Here is a 16,271-nt window from a genome sequence, read left to right on the forward strand (position 1 = left end):
CTCACCGGCAAAAAGTGTCAACGGGAGGGATGAACATCAATGCAAGACAGATGGTCCTCATGTTTCATCCCGTCAAACCGCTCCCTCTGCAAATATCACACCAGGAGTCTCGAAATGAAGACGTATCGGGCGCGAGAGAGTGGAATTTCAATTCAGTTGCCTCTCGCTCCTCCAATGACGAGCGTCTGCTAGCCCAAACGAGCAGTCGCGCTACGAAATTGGCAACGAGATAAAGAGACTTGTGGGGGGGAGTGCGAGGCTCCCATAGCGGCTTTCAACTGTTGCGGCTTCCCTCAAAATAGCTCGGCGTTATCCACTGTCGGCCGACGCTGTCGCAGTCTCTTTGACTTTCTTCTTCACATTTAGGCGCCTGTTAAAGTTGCGTAACGCTCGTAACACTGACTGAGCCCAGAGGAGCAAGCGTTGACGAGTTGGATACGGAAATGAAGCAACTAAAAATAACGACGCACACCACTGCATGCCAGACGCGCGAAAGAAAATAGTTTCAAGTACTGGCCAAAATTTTAACAAAACGGCTAATGGGGAAAGTTGTCATTGGTATTGGATGTAAAGATGTGGCGCACACCATGTCCAAGCATTTCTGGGGCTTTTATAGATATAAAATACAGTTTATATAATTTTTTTGAAGCTTTTTTCCCAGGATATTATGAGTTAAAAATATAAAAATCTGGATCATAGCAAACAAATTCAGTCAACTTTTTAAGTGGGGTATCTAGTTGTGAATTTTTGTCAATGTATCCCGCCATGGGTCCATGGCAGCTGAATTTCTAGATTCAAGCCCCTCCCCCCCAAAAAAAGTTAAGCAAGATATATTTTATTGACGTGAAAAATGCACAACTATCAGCATAGATTGCAATTAAATGCATTATATTTTTAAAAAATGGTCAAGACACAATTAAATCCCCAACATTGAAGACATATTGACTCGTGACTAGCTTAAAATCCAAAATGCCAATTGTGCTTGATGGTTCATGCAATTCTTTTCTTTTCAATGACTTTTAAGTCGTAGTTTAGAGCCTCAGGGTTCGGAAATGCCCCGCGGAACGATGCAAAGTCTTCCGCCTTTCGATGCCTCCTTCACCTCGGAGCCAATTGCCTGGGTCGCCTGCCCTTTTCCAGGGTCTCGGGAAGAGGCTTCACCGTTCACTGACCGAGCCCTGTCATGAGGAACGCAAATCCGGAAGAAATTGACTTTCCCCCGAAAACGATTTAAACTATTGCAAGAAAAACGGCCCACGGGGGCATTGGCAACCCGCAGGGGACCGACCCTCTGCATCTGTTCCTCTTCCTGCGAGCGTAATGGCCAGGTGTCCCGATACTCATACGGTGCATGTCCCTCTTTCCATTTACGTCAGTAGTTGGACTCGTTCAGCATATGCATGCTGTCATGCTGAGAGAGTCTCTCAGGTGCTACAAATGCAGGAGGACGCCAAGGTGTTTGAGGTGATAGAAGCCCCCGCGCTGAATGGAAATTGCTTTTGCATGGCTCGCTTGCGTAAGCAATCTCCTTGGTGAACTAATGTGATTCGCGTCCTCCCGAGCAAATGACCTTTTTGCTAGTGGTGATTCATTTTTGACGGGCCCTTGGCAACCCCCGTTCCCCCCCTTCACGGTGCTCGGAGCAAAATTGGGACGCTGCTGATACACTTCAGACAGCTGCTCTTTTATTAGTTAACCCCCCCAGCCCCTTTTGTACTCTCATATCTGCACGGAGCACTTTGTCTCTGAGTGGACTATCGGTGTTTTTACTCCACTCAAGTCCTTAGCAACGCATGGAGTAGCTAACAACAGACGATTACAAGAGGGGAGAGCATCTTTTTCTGGCCTCCTTGAGTGTCGTCAACAGCAAGGTGACCCCATGCGCGCCCCCCCGTGGATTAGCTGGTCTTGTGTATTTGCATTTCGCTCTGAACTAATTGCTCACCGCTTGAGCTTTTTTGCGTTTTTTTTTCTTTTCTTCCTTTTACGGGAATGAGTTGACATTGACAAAAAGGTACGTCAAGCTTTATCTACAATGGCTTAGTCAAGCTAGACAGCCAATGCTGGAGCTGGAAACTGACAGGCTTTTAATTGTTTAGCACCTCTTATCACAGTTGCCATACAGACGCACACAAATACTCGTCTATCTGAATGCTCCTCTTTTGGTGGATCCTTATTCGGCCGAGACGAGCCACTGGCGTCATTAACACTCGCCGATTCAACATTTACATGTTATTGGTTCAAAGTGTAGCGCGGCATCTCAGCTGGACACTTCTGGATCTCAGGGCGTTGCACCCCCCGACTTCCGACTCGGCGGGCAATCAAGTTGGGGGATCATTAAATTGGGATTTCCACAGGGCAACGCCTGATGTGAAGGAAAAGCTCTGAGATTTAAAGGCAGAAAATTGAAAGCTGCACGAGCTTTGAAATGAGTGTACCAGTGTCTTCAGGCGATGGCCAAAAGTAAATAAAGGCGATGAATACTCGCGGTCTCTATTTGAGTTGAAATGAAGATGTGTGTGTGTGTGGAAAGAAAAGAAAATGGCAAGAGTAGTTATTTGACTCCTTAAGAGCACACTTGGAAAGTAAGTTTTTGATAACTCGGGCCAACAAAAGTTCTTGTTTATATCAAGAGCTAGCTAGTGTCGGTTTAATGCTACCAAAGCGTGTTGCTATAGCTTTGCTAACATTCTGAAATGACAAACACTAAATAAATAGAGTACCGGTATGTTTTTTTTTCCCCTTCTTCTTTCAGATGAGACCATTTTTGAACGCTAGCAGCTCATGATTTTGAGGCTGAGATTCCTCCACCACAAATGTTTGGAGCACCCTGCCTCAACAAATTCTCTTTAATGATGAGGAATATGTTGCTTCTCCAAATCTGTTGAGCTTTCTCATCCACGGTTAATTTCGTCTCTATTTAATTTGGATCATATGTGAACGTTGGGGGGGGGGGGGGGAATGCAAACTTAAAGGAGAAGAATGTTCAAATGTTTTCAAATACTCAAAAGAATCGGATGGCTAGAAAAACAAAGTGTTTCATACAGTGACCAAGTATTTGTACTTTATTACTCTTCACTAATGCCAACGGTAATTCTTAAATGGGATAGTCTTGTGGTTGTGTAGCAAGTGCAAATTATGTCATTTAGCTCGTGGAGTTTGTCTGAGATATGCTCAACTTTAAATTTCACCAACAAACGACTCTGAACATCATTTGCATTTGAGGGGTTTGTTGTTCGTCATCTGCATTCGCTCAATTAATGTTAGTGCTTTTACAGTCCATCTGGACAAATGATTACAAGGGATTATAATGAAAGCCATGCAAAGTATGGTCTCTTTGAGACATTGTAGTAGTACCCATGCTTCAAAATGCGCACGCTTCAAGTTTAGGTCCTTGCAATCTATTTGTCCACCACTAGGTGTCACAAATTTCGATACACTGTGCTTCCAAGTACCATGATCCCTCGCTATTTCGAGGTTCATCATGGCTTCAGTACATCGCGAATTTTTTCAAACATTCATATTTTTTTTCCTCCCATATACATGGAGTACTGTTTATGTTGCTCTATGGGACTCGCTGTTGTTTTGCAGCTTCTTGTGGACTTAAGGAAAAAAATTAAAAATTAAACCTGTATATGTTTATTGGTCACTACTTCGCGGATTTTCGTTTATCGCAGGTGGTTTTGGTCCCCATTAACCGCGATAAACAAGGGATTACTGTATTTTAGCAGCAGGAGCTGATTGTGGACAAGAAAAAGGGCTTCATTTGGCTGGTTGTTTTTTTAAATGTTTGGCGGATGGCGCTTCACTTGTGGTTACCACACAAATGGGAAAGATTTGACGTGTAAATACAGTGGATTTTGATGGTGCACCTGGGACAACCCCTCCCACCCACACTTGCCCTCCTATATGTTCCAAAGGTTTCAGTCTGTCGTGTTGAGCTTACCTCTGCACTCGGTGTCGGATTAATCTTGATTTGGCAACACAACCGTGTGTGTGTGTGTGTGTGTGTGTGTCCTGTTTTAGGAGGGGGGATTTATTCTCACCTCACCCCGCAGAGCATCACACACCATCTGGAACACATTCATTATTCACCCAGTATGTCTCAGAGGTCAAAATGGCACATGGGGGCGAAAAAAAAAAAATGAAAGAAATGGCATGACAAAATTGAAAAATTGCCACCAAATTGCAGACACAAGGCACATGTCATGCGTTTCCAGTATTTGATGGAAGAATGTGTTTTATACATTTGTTGGCTAAATCCTGAGATCCCGTAAAGTGTTAAATGCTGCCAATTTTTAATCACTAAAATAATCGGAAGGTTGACTGAAGACTCAATTGATCATAGGCAGTGAATGAATGTGAGTGTGGGGGATAGTTTGCGTCCACTGTAAGTTATTAAAGGTTAGATGGATTGTGCCTCTGCTTTTTAAGGCTTTGGAACTTCATAACAATTTGCGCACGCATGCTACGAATCCGAAGATACGGCCTGTGTGTGTGTGTTTACATATACGCTTTTGAGATGCACAAGCGTCCTTGAGATAATGGCTAGAGCGAGGAACAAAAGAGCCGTTATCGCGTGGTCGCAGCCATGTTCCGTTCTCCGAGGTCCTCCACTGCTGCCATAAGTGCCTACATCCAAGAGATAGGAGGTGCCTTTTTCCGTTAACTGGGTCCGATGTTTCTTGTGTGGCGTCATCCGGAAGGCAGCTAATGACTTCCTCTCACCGTGCCGCAACTCTAAGCGCCATTATTACATGGGGGCAAAAGGACTCCTGGCTGTCGTCGTCGTCTTGGGAGTCAAGTGATTCCCAAATGATGTCCATGTTGTCAAGCGAACAGATACAATACAATACAATACAATACATGCTGATTTATATAGCGCTTTCACAACAGCGGCAGCTGTAACAAAGCGCTTTACAAAACAGTTAACATAAGGTAAAATAATAAACACAACACATAACATAAAACACAGACAGTCGTGCAGTCCTAACCACTTTTCCGTCACACGCTTTGTTGTTTGAAGCGGTTTGAGATGAAAGAGGAGAGAATCAAAGTGTCCTTTAACCAGTGGATCAGAGACGTGACTTGGTAAACGTTTAAGCATGGATCCAAATACTTGTGATACTTGACAGTTACAAAATTAGCACCACTACTATTTCCCTTTGCTCCCCCCCCCCACCAGCAAATCCAACATCCATTTTAGTAAATTTGAAACGATAGCCTTCATGTACACAAACAATGGCACGCTTGTACAAAAGAGTGACATATAAAAATATTTATTTTTGTGTATGTTAGGAAGCTTACGGAAAATTTCTGTCTGGCTAAAAGAATAGCTTGGTTTTTTTGTTTTGTTTTGTTTTTACCGGTAATTCCTGTCGCCCAAAAAGGTCAAGTTTAACCTGACCGATAAGGGTTCAAACAAAATCCATACGGTGTGATAACATGCGAACCTCCTTCCAGATTGAGAACATCGTCTCAAGAATACAAGATGAGAAAGCGGGAGGTGTCGCCATCCGTACTGTCAAAAGCTTCCTGTCCAAAATCCCCAGTGTGGTATCAGGTGAGCGCAACACATTGCGTAAACGTTGGGCATCAGTGAAGCCGCCCTCGGTCCCGACAAACGTACGAGTCGCTAATGGTAAATCAAGCTAACGTGACCTTTTGGTGGGCGACTTTAATTTGCTGCTGTCACAGCTGGAAACTGGTGATGTCGTTGCTCATAAGACCACCGTCACTGAGGAGAGCGCCCGGAGTGGGCCGCTGACCTTGTCGCGGAGTAATGCCGCTACTTGCCCCCTCTGCTGTTTTTGTACGTGGGCACCCGCGATCCTTCCATGTGTGCCTTCCATGAATCATCTTTGTCCCCCAGGCTCTTTGAGTCACTCCTCAACCCGGCGGCCGTTCAAGCTCGCGCCGCAGCCGCTGACGAACACATGAAGCAAACATTATGCTGTCCAGGAGCAGAGAAAGCAATTACACGTTGAGACAGTTATGACCTGCAGCTTTGCTCAGTGATGTTTATTTTTTCAATGTGAAAAATAATGATTGAGTATATGCCAGGAAAACTAACGTAAATAGTATCGATTTGCTGCTTTTTAAATGTCGGTTTCTTACATCATACGAAGAACTTGAAGTATCAGTATATAAATTACAAGTATTCATTTCCCTGGTCACATGAGGTCCAGACTTGTTGCTAGGCAGAGTTCAGCGAGTTCAACCTTATTTGTACTCGGTGTGCTGCTACTCCAACGAATCACTGAATTAAATGTTCAACCTGTGCAGAACTGTAATCTAGTGCAGTTGAAGTAAAATGTAGTTGTATTTAACTTAAGTATGATACGTTAGCATTTCAACACTTTTTATTAAACATTGCGTTGTTTTTTTTACGTACAAATCTTTTGCTGTACTTTAGCCCTTTTTATTTTCAGAGCTATAACAATGGCTAAATATTAAATACAGTATTTCTTTTAGCAATGATACCTCATTTTGTTGAACACCCGGCCCTACTTGAACATGATTTGAATGTTGTTGGTTGTGGTGGTATGCGGAAGAGCCTCTTGTTTTTTTTTTTTTGAGGTGGTACTTGGTGCCTAACGTTTGACTCCGGTTGCTGTAAGGTCCATCCTTGAAGGGCATCATTGCAGAAATAGGAAGCGTGACAGATGCACGAGTGTTTACTCAGCCTTTATTGCAAAAAAAAAAATTGCCATTGAAAGAGTCTCATAACACTCCACTGAACAAACATCAAATTATATACTGAAATGATCTCTCCAATTTACTTGCATTTTTTTTCTGAATGAGTACGTGCCATGACTTAAGAGTCTTCTGTTGGGAGAGTGGCAACAGTTGGATTCGCATCTTAATTGTACCTTCTGTTATTTACCGTAAGAAAATTTGATGGTTCTGCCTGTCACTATACGTTGCAAGCGTAGATTGATGAATAAAGAAACATTTGCTGTACATTTTAGGACCATTTAAGTGAAATCCGATTCTTCCACACGGCACACCTCATGATCTCCGTGGTTAAGAATCACTGTTCAAAACACCCAGTGCGTTGTATTAAATATAAAATGCATATTCAAAAAGAGAATGGTGGCCTACTTATTTTTTTCCTTTTGAATTGTATGTATCTTTATATACTGTACACATATTTCGCTTTATTCATTTATTTAATTGGTTCATATGAAATAAGTCATCTCCCCCCTCTAGCAAATTAATTTTCGGAATCCTTTTGTTGGGAATTTTCCGCTCGCCCAAGGCTGTCTCATTACATTTAAAATGTGAATTTAGCGGTTTTGGAAATCCATCCCCCCTTCCGTTACTTTTCCCAAGTTATTGCACCCGTTTTGAAGTCCTCTGAAATGGCCATTTTCAACCGTTGTGACCTGGAACCAAAGCAAATGTCTCTTTAGATTGCAATCTTTGTGCAACGCGCGACAGTCATGGCACTGTGACCCGTTTTAAAGCAAATTTCTCCCTTTGAACAGGGGTGGACATTGTTCAATGGCTGATGAAAAACCTCTCTATAGACGATCCAGGTATGTGCATGGTGCAAGTCATTAGTGAAAGCAGTTGGTGCTCCTTTTTTTTTTTTTTTTTTTTTTTTTAAGCCACCCTTGTCTCCATAGCTGAGGCCATCCACTTGGGGAGTCTGATTGCTGCTCACGGCTACATCTTCCCCATCTCTGACCACGTCCTGGCGCTCAAAGATGACGGCACCCTTTACCGCTTTCAGGTGACCGAATCCCCACGTGCATTCTTAGGCCTTCGGAATAACAATGTAAGCGGATTTATTTCGTTGGATCACGTCAGATTGAATGAGTTTTGACCTACAGCAGCTGCTTTAAATTATTATTTTATTTTAATGTAGCCCTGAGCAGCAACCTTTATTTGCGGGTCGTTGCTACACAGGGAGAGATTTAATGATCTGCATCTGTTTCTGGCTATTAAGGTGACTGCTCCTCTCCCCGTTGCAAAGTTGCCATGCAGATTAAATGCAGATGAAAAAGCTTGTTCATCAGTGTGTTCGTTATCAAAATAAGCCAAATCGTCATCCGTTTTCCTTCATTGACAATCTGCGGCTGAAAGATTGCAAACCAAAAGATGGTTCAATATCACAAGTTCTAATTCTGCTCCGCTATTAAGAATGCATGCGAGATAGGAATATTGCATTATTAACACACTTGGGAATGAATGTGCGTGTGCGTAACATTGGTTGCAAGAGATAATTAAATATGGATAGCAGAGTATAGCGCTCTCGCAGATACGACGCGGCGCATCAAATTAAGAATTCGATTTTAATTTTTTTTTTGCCCCGACACTAAAGAATGCAATGCGGATTTTATAAGAAGAAAAATCAAAGCTGTATCCTTCTGTTTCTAGTCTCCGTACTACTGGCCTTCAAACTGCTGGGAGCCTGAGAACACGGACTATGGTGAGTCGCACATCGTAAATCAGAAAACGACAACAACTGAGAAGGGCAATTGAATGTAAACTGTAGAGAAAAAAAAGTACCAGGAGTACTTGTGTTGTAAGAAGATGAAAATGAGAAGTTTCAAATCATTGGTTAGTCACTCACTTTTAACAGTAAAATATTAATGCAGGCCTTGTATGCCTTCGTCACATTTCGGTTGGATTGCTGTCACACACTTTCCTTTGGAGTCTAGAAATCCTCCATTCAACATTTCCAGTTGGTCCATAATGCTGCTGGCCGCCTCTTGACTGGAACTCGCTGCTTTGAGTCTTGCCATGCTTTGTGGACTAGGTCTGTCATTTTGGAACCAAAAAGACCTTCCCCCAAACTGTCCTCCTCAAATTGAGTCGTCCCAAAAGTTTTCATATATTGACGAGTTAAGATTATAACTGGGGTGTCCCAAAGCTTTGTCCATCTGGTGTCTGTCATGATCAGAAACTTCTTTCACACAAGGAATTTGGAAATTGGAAGGGAAAAAAATCAAATGAACACTCCATGGTATTGTGCTTTATAAAAATCGACAGCAATGAAAGAATTAAAATGTCAATGTTCTGTACATGGGTCCAATGTAAGAAAACAAAAAAAATCAATAAAAAACCCCACACCCATTTAACCCTTTCATGCACAAATAATGATAACCTGATAAGCTGTCCACTGTAGTAACCGCTGACCCGGAAAGAGTTCAAATTACTTTTTTGTCATATACTGTATCTGGTTAGGAAGGGTGCAGCCTATGCGGCCCCCTAGTAGGGCTGACAAAAAAATGTTTAAGTTGCCCATCCCTGGTCTCAGAAAAAGGCGACATTTGGATATCACTCGAGTTTGAATTGTGTGGACAAATAAGAAATTAATATGGGGTTAATTTAGCAGTCCTGCCAGTTCTCAACATTTACACGATGAATGATTTCCCTCGGCTATCGGGAAGTTGAAATGAGTTGAGTTCTCTCGCTTGAAGAACGGCAGCCATGATGCTGTAGCCTTCGGGGACGACTGCAAAATTATTTTTTCCCTGTCTGCATAGCATTGTCGTGGACAACACGATCCAGTTTTGTAATCTCAAACTAACTCCTGCGCCCTTTCCCTGTTCCATTGCCGTGTGGCCCTGCAGCCATCTACCTGTGCAAGCGCACCATGCAGAACAAAGCCAGGCTGGAGCTCGCCGATTATGAGTCTGTAAGTATTTGCTCGCTAATGTTTTACACTTCATGACTTTGTCGTCTAGCAAATCCATTTTTGTATATATGTATATCTATTTTTTAGGAGCAACAAGTACATTTAGTTATCAAAATAATTACTGAACATCTCACTGAGCTCTCATTATCGTACAACAGCGTTCCAGTGTGCGTTAATATTCCCAACGATTTTGCGACGATTGTCCAGCATACTTCCCCTCTCGCATATCCAGGTCGCTTTTATGGTTGCGGGCCTCATTAGGCTCCCTGTTTAACACTCGCTTGATGTTAATCCAAGTGTTTTCTCTCTTTGTAACGGGCTCATGTGCTGCTCTGATAACGGATGCTTACTGGGCACTGAAAATATCAATTCATTGACAAACGACTTCGACATTTATCATTTTTGAACCTTTGAGCTACTTCTTCAAAGGGCAACCATTTTGATATCACCTCTGAAATCCAAATTAGCCATGATGGTTGAGGAATAATTAATGAGTAAAATAAAACAATTTCCGGATGTAACATTCGACATTTCCTCATGGATTGTTCCCTCACGCGATGCAACTGGATCTGCAGGAGAACCTTGCCCGACTGCAGCGGACTTTTGCCAGGAAGTGGGAGTTCATCTACTTGCAGGCCGAAGCTCAAGTCAAGTGAGTCATGTGAGGCATCACTGTGTGATTGCTATTACTGTAGATAAGAGCAAAGAAAAGTAGTCGCTGCGTGCATGTTTTTCTTGTCTATCCCACTTTTGGTCTGGACTCCAAATACTGTATTCCTCATCCACTCACATGACTGAGTTAATTTTTCCAACACTGCCCTCTGTTGACGATTATGTGCCAACACATTTTCATTCAAGTTCCGTTTTTCAAATAACGACCACTTTTAAAAAGAATGGCTAACTTTTAGTAGTTTTGAGCCATTTGAATAAAATTTTTTGGTTTGTTTGTTGTTTTTTGCAAAACCCGTCTGTTACATGTAAAATGTTTTAGATGTATGACCTAGAATTGAATACAAAAACATACTTCTAATTATGGTTTTGCTGCTTCTGCCTTTCAACTCGTGTATGCAATCAGGATTTCTTTGGAACAGAATAAAACTTTGTTAACGCCACACTATACCATTTCTGTGACAAGCTGAGAAACGACAAAACAGAACATATGAAATCAAGGGGGGTGGGGGGGCTGCCACTTTTTTTAAGCCCTAACCCCATTTTTCAGTTTTTATTTATTTTTTGTCTTTTCGTCAGAATTGACAAAAAGAAGGACAAGGCAGACAGGAAGGTCCTGGATAGCCAAGAGAGGGCCTTCTGGGATGTTCATCGACCAGTGGTGAGTCACTCCCATAAGCTGTAATACTGAAAATCAATCAAATGAGAGAGATATCCTTCCTATGCAGATCGCTCAAGCTATTTTGTTGTTGTTTTTAAATGTGGTACAGTTCTTGATAGCGGCGTCGGCTTATTCGGGTCATTGGAAAAGAGCAAGCTCTTTGGTCCCACATGGGAACTGACAAAAGTATTGATTTGTGGAAAAAATGTTGAACTGACCAAATATGGGCAAAAGTAACAATATACTGTACTCTAGTACTGACTATGGGCAATGTGACTAACTAGTAATTAGATTTCAAATTCAACTCTCAAGCGCCAGCTAGCTTACGCACAAGAGCCAGCTAGCTTGCGCACAATAACGTCTGATTGGTCAGAGTAAAACCTGTGAAAGCCGAGTTGGCCGAGTAAAATCTGTAGCGATGTGCACACATTAAACAGCATCTCTGGTTGTGCGTTATTTGTTTTGGTCAGCTTTAGATAAATGGTTCCTAAACTTTATTTGAAATGGTTACATGCTGCTGCTTTTGTTGTTTCTATGAATGTGATATTATGGTGGTAGAAAGGTCTGGTAAGTCTCAAGTAAAGGCCCAGGCCGGCCACAGCTGGAATATAGAAGCAGTTTGCCATTGAGGACAATGACAGCGCATTATTGCAACACAGTGATCTAACTCGGAAGCGATCCCTCCCATCTTCCACAGCCAGGCTGCGTCAACACCACCGAGATGGACATCCGCAAGTGTCGCAGAGAAAAGAACCCACACAGGGTGAAAAGGGTGAGAAGAGCTGAAACTAGCTGGATGAATTATTTAATTTGACTTTGTTTTTTTTTTGCAATGGAGAATTCAAAGGAAACGTTCATATCCACGCTCTTCTCAGTCAGTTTACGGGGTGCCAGATGACAGCCAGAGCCAGCCATGTCCAGTCCCCATCAGCTCTACGCCAGCCAGAAAGCTCACCCAAGAGGACGTTGAGAAGGAGGTATGATGATTGGTGGCGCCACGCACGTCCTTAACACCCAGCATCCATTATGACGACAGCTAGGACTCAGACGGATGACGTCCTACCTTATTTAAACTTCTCATCAGTGCATCTTTCCATCAGATTGGCTTCCTCAACCTCCAGCTTGGCCGCCATTGCATGAAAGTTTCCAAAGTAGCCGAGAGTCTCATGGGCTACACCGAGCAATTCATGGAGTACGACCCGCTTGTATCGGCCGTTGAGCCCTCCAACCCTTGGATCAGTGACGACACCACCTTCTGGGACCTGGAGGCAAGGTATAGAGTGGAACTGGAGTGCCCTAAAACGACAACAGTCGCCCGGGTGTTGAACGGATCAGTCAACTTTAAATGTGGATGCGGCGCGGTAAAGCTTGAAGTCGACTGCTAATCACGTTTTTGGCATCTTGTCTTCCAATTGGCCAATTTACGGGCAACTTCTGAGGCCCATTTGCTAGCAATGCTAGACCTCAAATCCTTTTTTTCATACCGCCCTCACTTAGCATGAAAGGGTCACGTGACAGCATCGCGGTGGCCAAATCCACCCATATTGGGAAACTTTTATATAAATGTCTACCAGGGAGTTTTTGATTTGAGTCAAGAAGTAGATCAGACCTCGACAAGCGACTCTTCGCTCCCCCATTCAACATAGACATTGAATGGGGTTGGAGAATGTCAGTGTTATGACATGGTGGGGTTTTTTTGTGTCTGTCTTTTGAATAGACACGACCCCACCCAGCAGCGAGTGAAGAAGTGGGGCTTCTCCTTGGAGGAAGCGCTCAAAGACCCAGCAGGAAGAGATCAGTTCCTGAAGTTCCTGGAGACTGAATTTAGCTCGGAGAATTTGCGGTGAGACTGCCGTTTCGTTCTGGCATGAGCTCAGGGGGAGGCCAACTTCCACAAACTTTGAAAGTCACGCTTTTTGAGTGTTTTGTTTTATAACTCGTATAGTAGTAGTGAGATTGCCACATTTCTCTCTCAAAGCATCGATTCTATTTATTGTTTTTGTTGACTGAAGTTGGCACACGCGATACCGTTTCAGATTTTGGTTGGCAGTGCAGGATCTGAAGCGTCAGCCGTTGCAGAATGTCCCCGCTAGAGCGCAGGAGATCTGGCAGGAGTTTCTAGCCGAGGGGGCGCCAAGCTCTATCAACCTGGACTCTCACAGCTTTGAGCGCACCAGCCAAAACCTGAAAGACCCCGGGCGCTACAGCTTTGAGGATGCTCAGGTCATGGTCGCGCCATGTTTCTCACATACTGTATGATCAACTCGAATTCCAAAATTCATATATGACGTTGAAAACCGTCTCATCTGTTTCTTTGTTCCGATTGAAATTTTCCCATAGGTAATAATGGTAAACAAACAAATTCATTTATTGCCTCCAACTATTGCCATAAAAGCTGTAAATATACAGGAGAAAGTCGTATCATTTGAACACTTACTGCGTGAGTCTAAATAAGTTAAGCACAATGGACTGAAATGAAACGAGTCACCCTTTGGCGACACCTGACGGGCATAAAGGGCAATACACTCACACTTGTGGCTCGGGAGAAGTTTGAGGTTGTCTAAATCAGCGTGAACGCCTTCCAACACACCCTTCATCTGTCTTCCCCTTCCATTTCAGGAGCACATATTCACACTCATGAAAAGTGACAGCTATGCACGCTTTTTGCGATCCGGAATCTACCAAGACCTCCAGTTTGCCAGAAAGAAGGTGAGCCGTCGTTTCCCGCTGACCTCATTGTCTTTGATTTCCCCTGAACAAATCGGCTTTGAGTGCTTCTTTCTCGTATCGGCTCTACAACCGCAGTCATCAGCGAGGCCAACGATGACATGCGCCCAAGTGATGTTGAACACATCGTTCAAATTTGAATCATGAAATACGAACCGACATGCGATTGGATGAAAATTTCAGCTGTATTTTATATTCAAACAACAAAAATTACTTTGCAAGGTAAAAAAAATCAAGAAAAATTAAATTAAAAAATTAAAAGAAATAAATACCATTCAGGGCAGGGGATCGTATTTTGTAAAAAAAAAAAAAAAAAAGTACTGGCTCCAGTAAAAGCGTGAAGAACTGGAAATCTAGTATTTCAAAGTAAAACCTTTGTACTGTGCTACATTATTTTCTGCCATACAAGCTTTGAGCTCACAAGTATTCTATAAATGGCGGTTGTGGTTTGAAAGCGTGTCGTATGGTACGGAATCATAACTGAACAGATTCTAATATTTTGCTCGAGTGATTGAGTAAAGTCGGCAACTTATTCAAAATGTTTCATCTATCCAATTAGTACGCCCCCCGCCCCAAAAAAATATACTTTACAAATACATTGGACCAGCAACAATGTATTTTTTTTAAGCCACAACTCCATCGCAGTTTAACGCCAATTGAACTTTTAACGATGTAATATCTTTCATGTCTAAATTTTTCAAATGTACTGATGGATAGAAAAACGGAAAGCAGTCAATTAAAATGTTTGTCGGAGCACTTGTTCTATTGCTGAAATGTCATGCTTGATTGTCGAGGTCATTTAAAATTGAAAGCCTGCGTCAAGTCACATGACGCTGGGAAGATTCAAATGGTTTTTCCTATTTCATAAACGATCATTGCCGTCATGTAACATCCTGTGTGTTTTTGTTGCTTTTAATGCCATTTTCTCTCTGTTATAGAACACACGTGTAGTGTAATGTGGATCTTTCTAGCAAATCACTACTTGTGTTCACGCCAGCCTTTCTGTCCCTTGATGTTACAACACTGCTCCTGCCACTGCCCACCACCACCCACCATCCAAACCTCCATGTTTGTGTCCTCGACCCCTCATTTGTGTACCTCCTTGATCATTTTTCTCCCCGACTCATAACATCACCGCCCACCTCATCGCCTCCTGTACCCAACCATGCCCCCCCCCCCATAGCAACAACCTGCAGACCCTGAACAAGGCCGCCGCACCTCCTTGGAGAAGTTCACGCGCAGTGTGGTAAGTAATCGGAAGGCAGGATCTCCACCGGCTTAGCACAAAATGGCTGCATCACCATTTTTGAGCTGTCACCAGTGTACACTGTCCACTTGCATTGAAACACTGTATTAATGCTGGCTTTTCACTGATTAATGGAACTATTCTTGAGAATTGAAACATTCATCCACGTCTTTTAACTCTTGTCTTGAATGGACTTTCCAGGGCAAGTCATTGACTGGCAAACGTCTATCAGGGTTAATGCAGTCATCCTGACACACTCTGTTGTGGGGGGCACTTTGAGCTCCTTAATGGGGGGGGGGCAACGACACGGGACTGGGCTGGTCGTCAGAACTCAAACGCCGCCACTATACGACTCACGCGGCACTGGACCTACTGGGATGGGATCCAAGGCCAGACTCGGTGACTGGAAATGAGCGCTCACAGGAGGGGAAGTACCACGTGACACTACAACGAAGCCTCTTTAAACAACGGGTTATTTGGTGGATAAGCGGATACGTTTATATTTTGTATTGATGTACACGGTGTATGTGTGTCCTATTAAAAGCACATTTGGAAAATGAATACAAAAAGCTTTTTTTTTTTTTTTTTGCAGGGGGGGCAGAAATTTAACACAGATCCATTGATTTACAGCAATAAAGGCCTTGTGAGACTTGATTTTCCTTGTTTTCTTTTGTTCAAGAAACGTGCAGTGATCCAATGTTCACCGTTCTCGAATTCACCTGAAACCTACAGAGGTCACCTTCGGGCTGACCCAGGCAATATACCGCCCACGGGCCAAAATAGGCCCCGCTAAGAGTTGCTCGTAATTAAGAAAATAGAACATTGCAGTTAATATTTTCAATGACTTCTTATTCATAACAAGCATTTAATTGCAAACATTTTCTCACAAGTGTGTGGGAAGTGGAACACCAATTCATCCTGAATGCGCCATGACGGCTACATTAGTTTGACTGGTAGCAGCTCTCGCCTCACAGTTGAGACAATAAGTGGCACGTGGCGCCACACAATGGTTTGAGTGGTTGATCCACTTTGAGCTTAGCCTTGGGCGTGCTGGAGCTACTTTTGTGTGTATTTGGCCATATCTTGCCGGTTCCTTTGACAGAAGCTGCCTTTTTCCCAAGCATTCTTCCTTTTCCGTATGTTGCTTGCGATGGAACCTGCGTGAAAAAGGTGATCCTCCTCTGTATGGGAACATTTTGATTTGATTGCTTTCAATAAGGTAAGGGAGAAAAACGACATTAATATAAATGTGACATTGCAGCTTTTGTGTGCAAGGGAACTTGTATACAACAATAACACCTTGTCTATGGTGAGGCATT

General features: G+C 43.0%; 1 protein-coding gene across 3 annotated transcripts in view; it reads left to right on the plus strand.

Annotated features, from left to right (window-relative positions):
• The window catches only part of LOC127614971 (regulator of G-protein signaling 6-like), a 31,167-nt gene extending 15,561 nt beyond the window's left edge, over positions 1-15,606 (plus strand). For 2 of the 3 annotated variants that reach the window (XM_052086461.1, XM_052086460.1), the window contains 15 exons: positions 5,464-5,563; positions 7,491-7,541; positions 7,632-7,738; positions 8,386-8,437; positions 9,585-9,649; positions 10,225-10,301; positions 10,898-10,979; positions 11,677-11,751; positions 11,855-11,956; positions 12,080-12,252; positions 12,697-12,822; positions 13,016-13,202; positions 13,599-13,688; positions 14,890-14,952; positions 15,154-15,606. In XM_052086461.1, the coding sequence (XP_051942421.1) occupies positions 5,464-5,563; positions 7,491-7,541; positions 7,632-7,738; positions 8,386-8,437; positions 9,585-9,649; positions 10,225-10,301; positions 10,898-10,979; positions 11,677-11,751; positions 11,855-11,956; positions 12,080-12,252; positions 12,697-12,822; positions 13,016-13,202; positions 13,599-13,688; positions 14,890-14,952; positions 15,154-15,204 (1,401 nt within the window). In that variant the 3' untranslated portion in view covers positions 15,205-15,606. Of the gene's footprint in view, positions 1-5,463; positions 5,564-7,490; positions 7,542-7,631; positions 7,739-8,385; positions 8,438-9,584; positions 9,650-10,224; positions 10,302-10,897; positions 10,980-11,676; positions 11,752-11,854; positions 11,957-12,079; positions 12,253-12,696; positions 12,823-13,015; positions 13,203-13,598; positions 13,689-14,644; positions 14,953-15,153 lie in introns of all 3 variants that reach the window. The other variant, XR_007966767.1, reaches the window with a different exon arrangement.
• The last annotated feature ends 665 nt before the right edge of the window (positions 15,607-16,271 follow it).

The sequence above is a fragment of the Hippocampus zosterae genome, chromosome 14 (genome assembly GCF_025434085.1).
Source record: "Hippocampus zosterae strain Florida chromosome 14, ASM2543408v3, whole genome shotgun sequence".
In the NCBI taxonomy this organism is placed as follows: domain Eukaryota; kingdom Metazoa; phylum Chordata; class Actinopteri; order Syngnathiformes; family Syngnathidae; genus Hippocampus; species Hippocampus zosterae.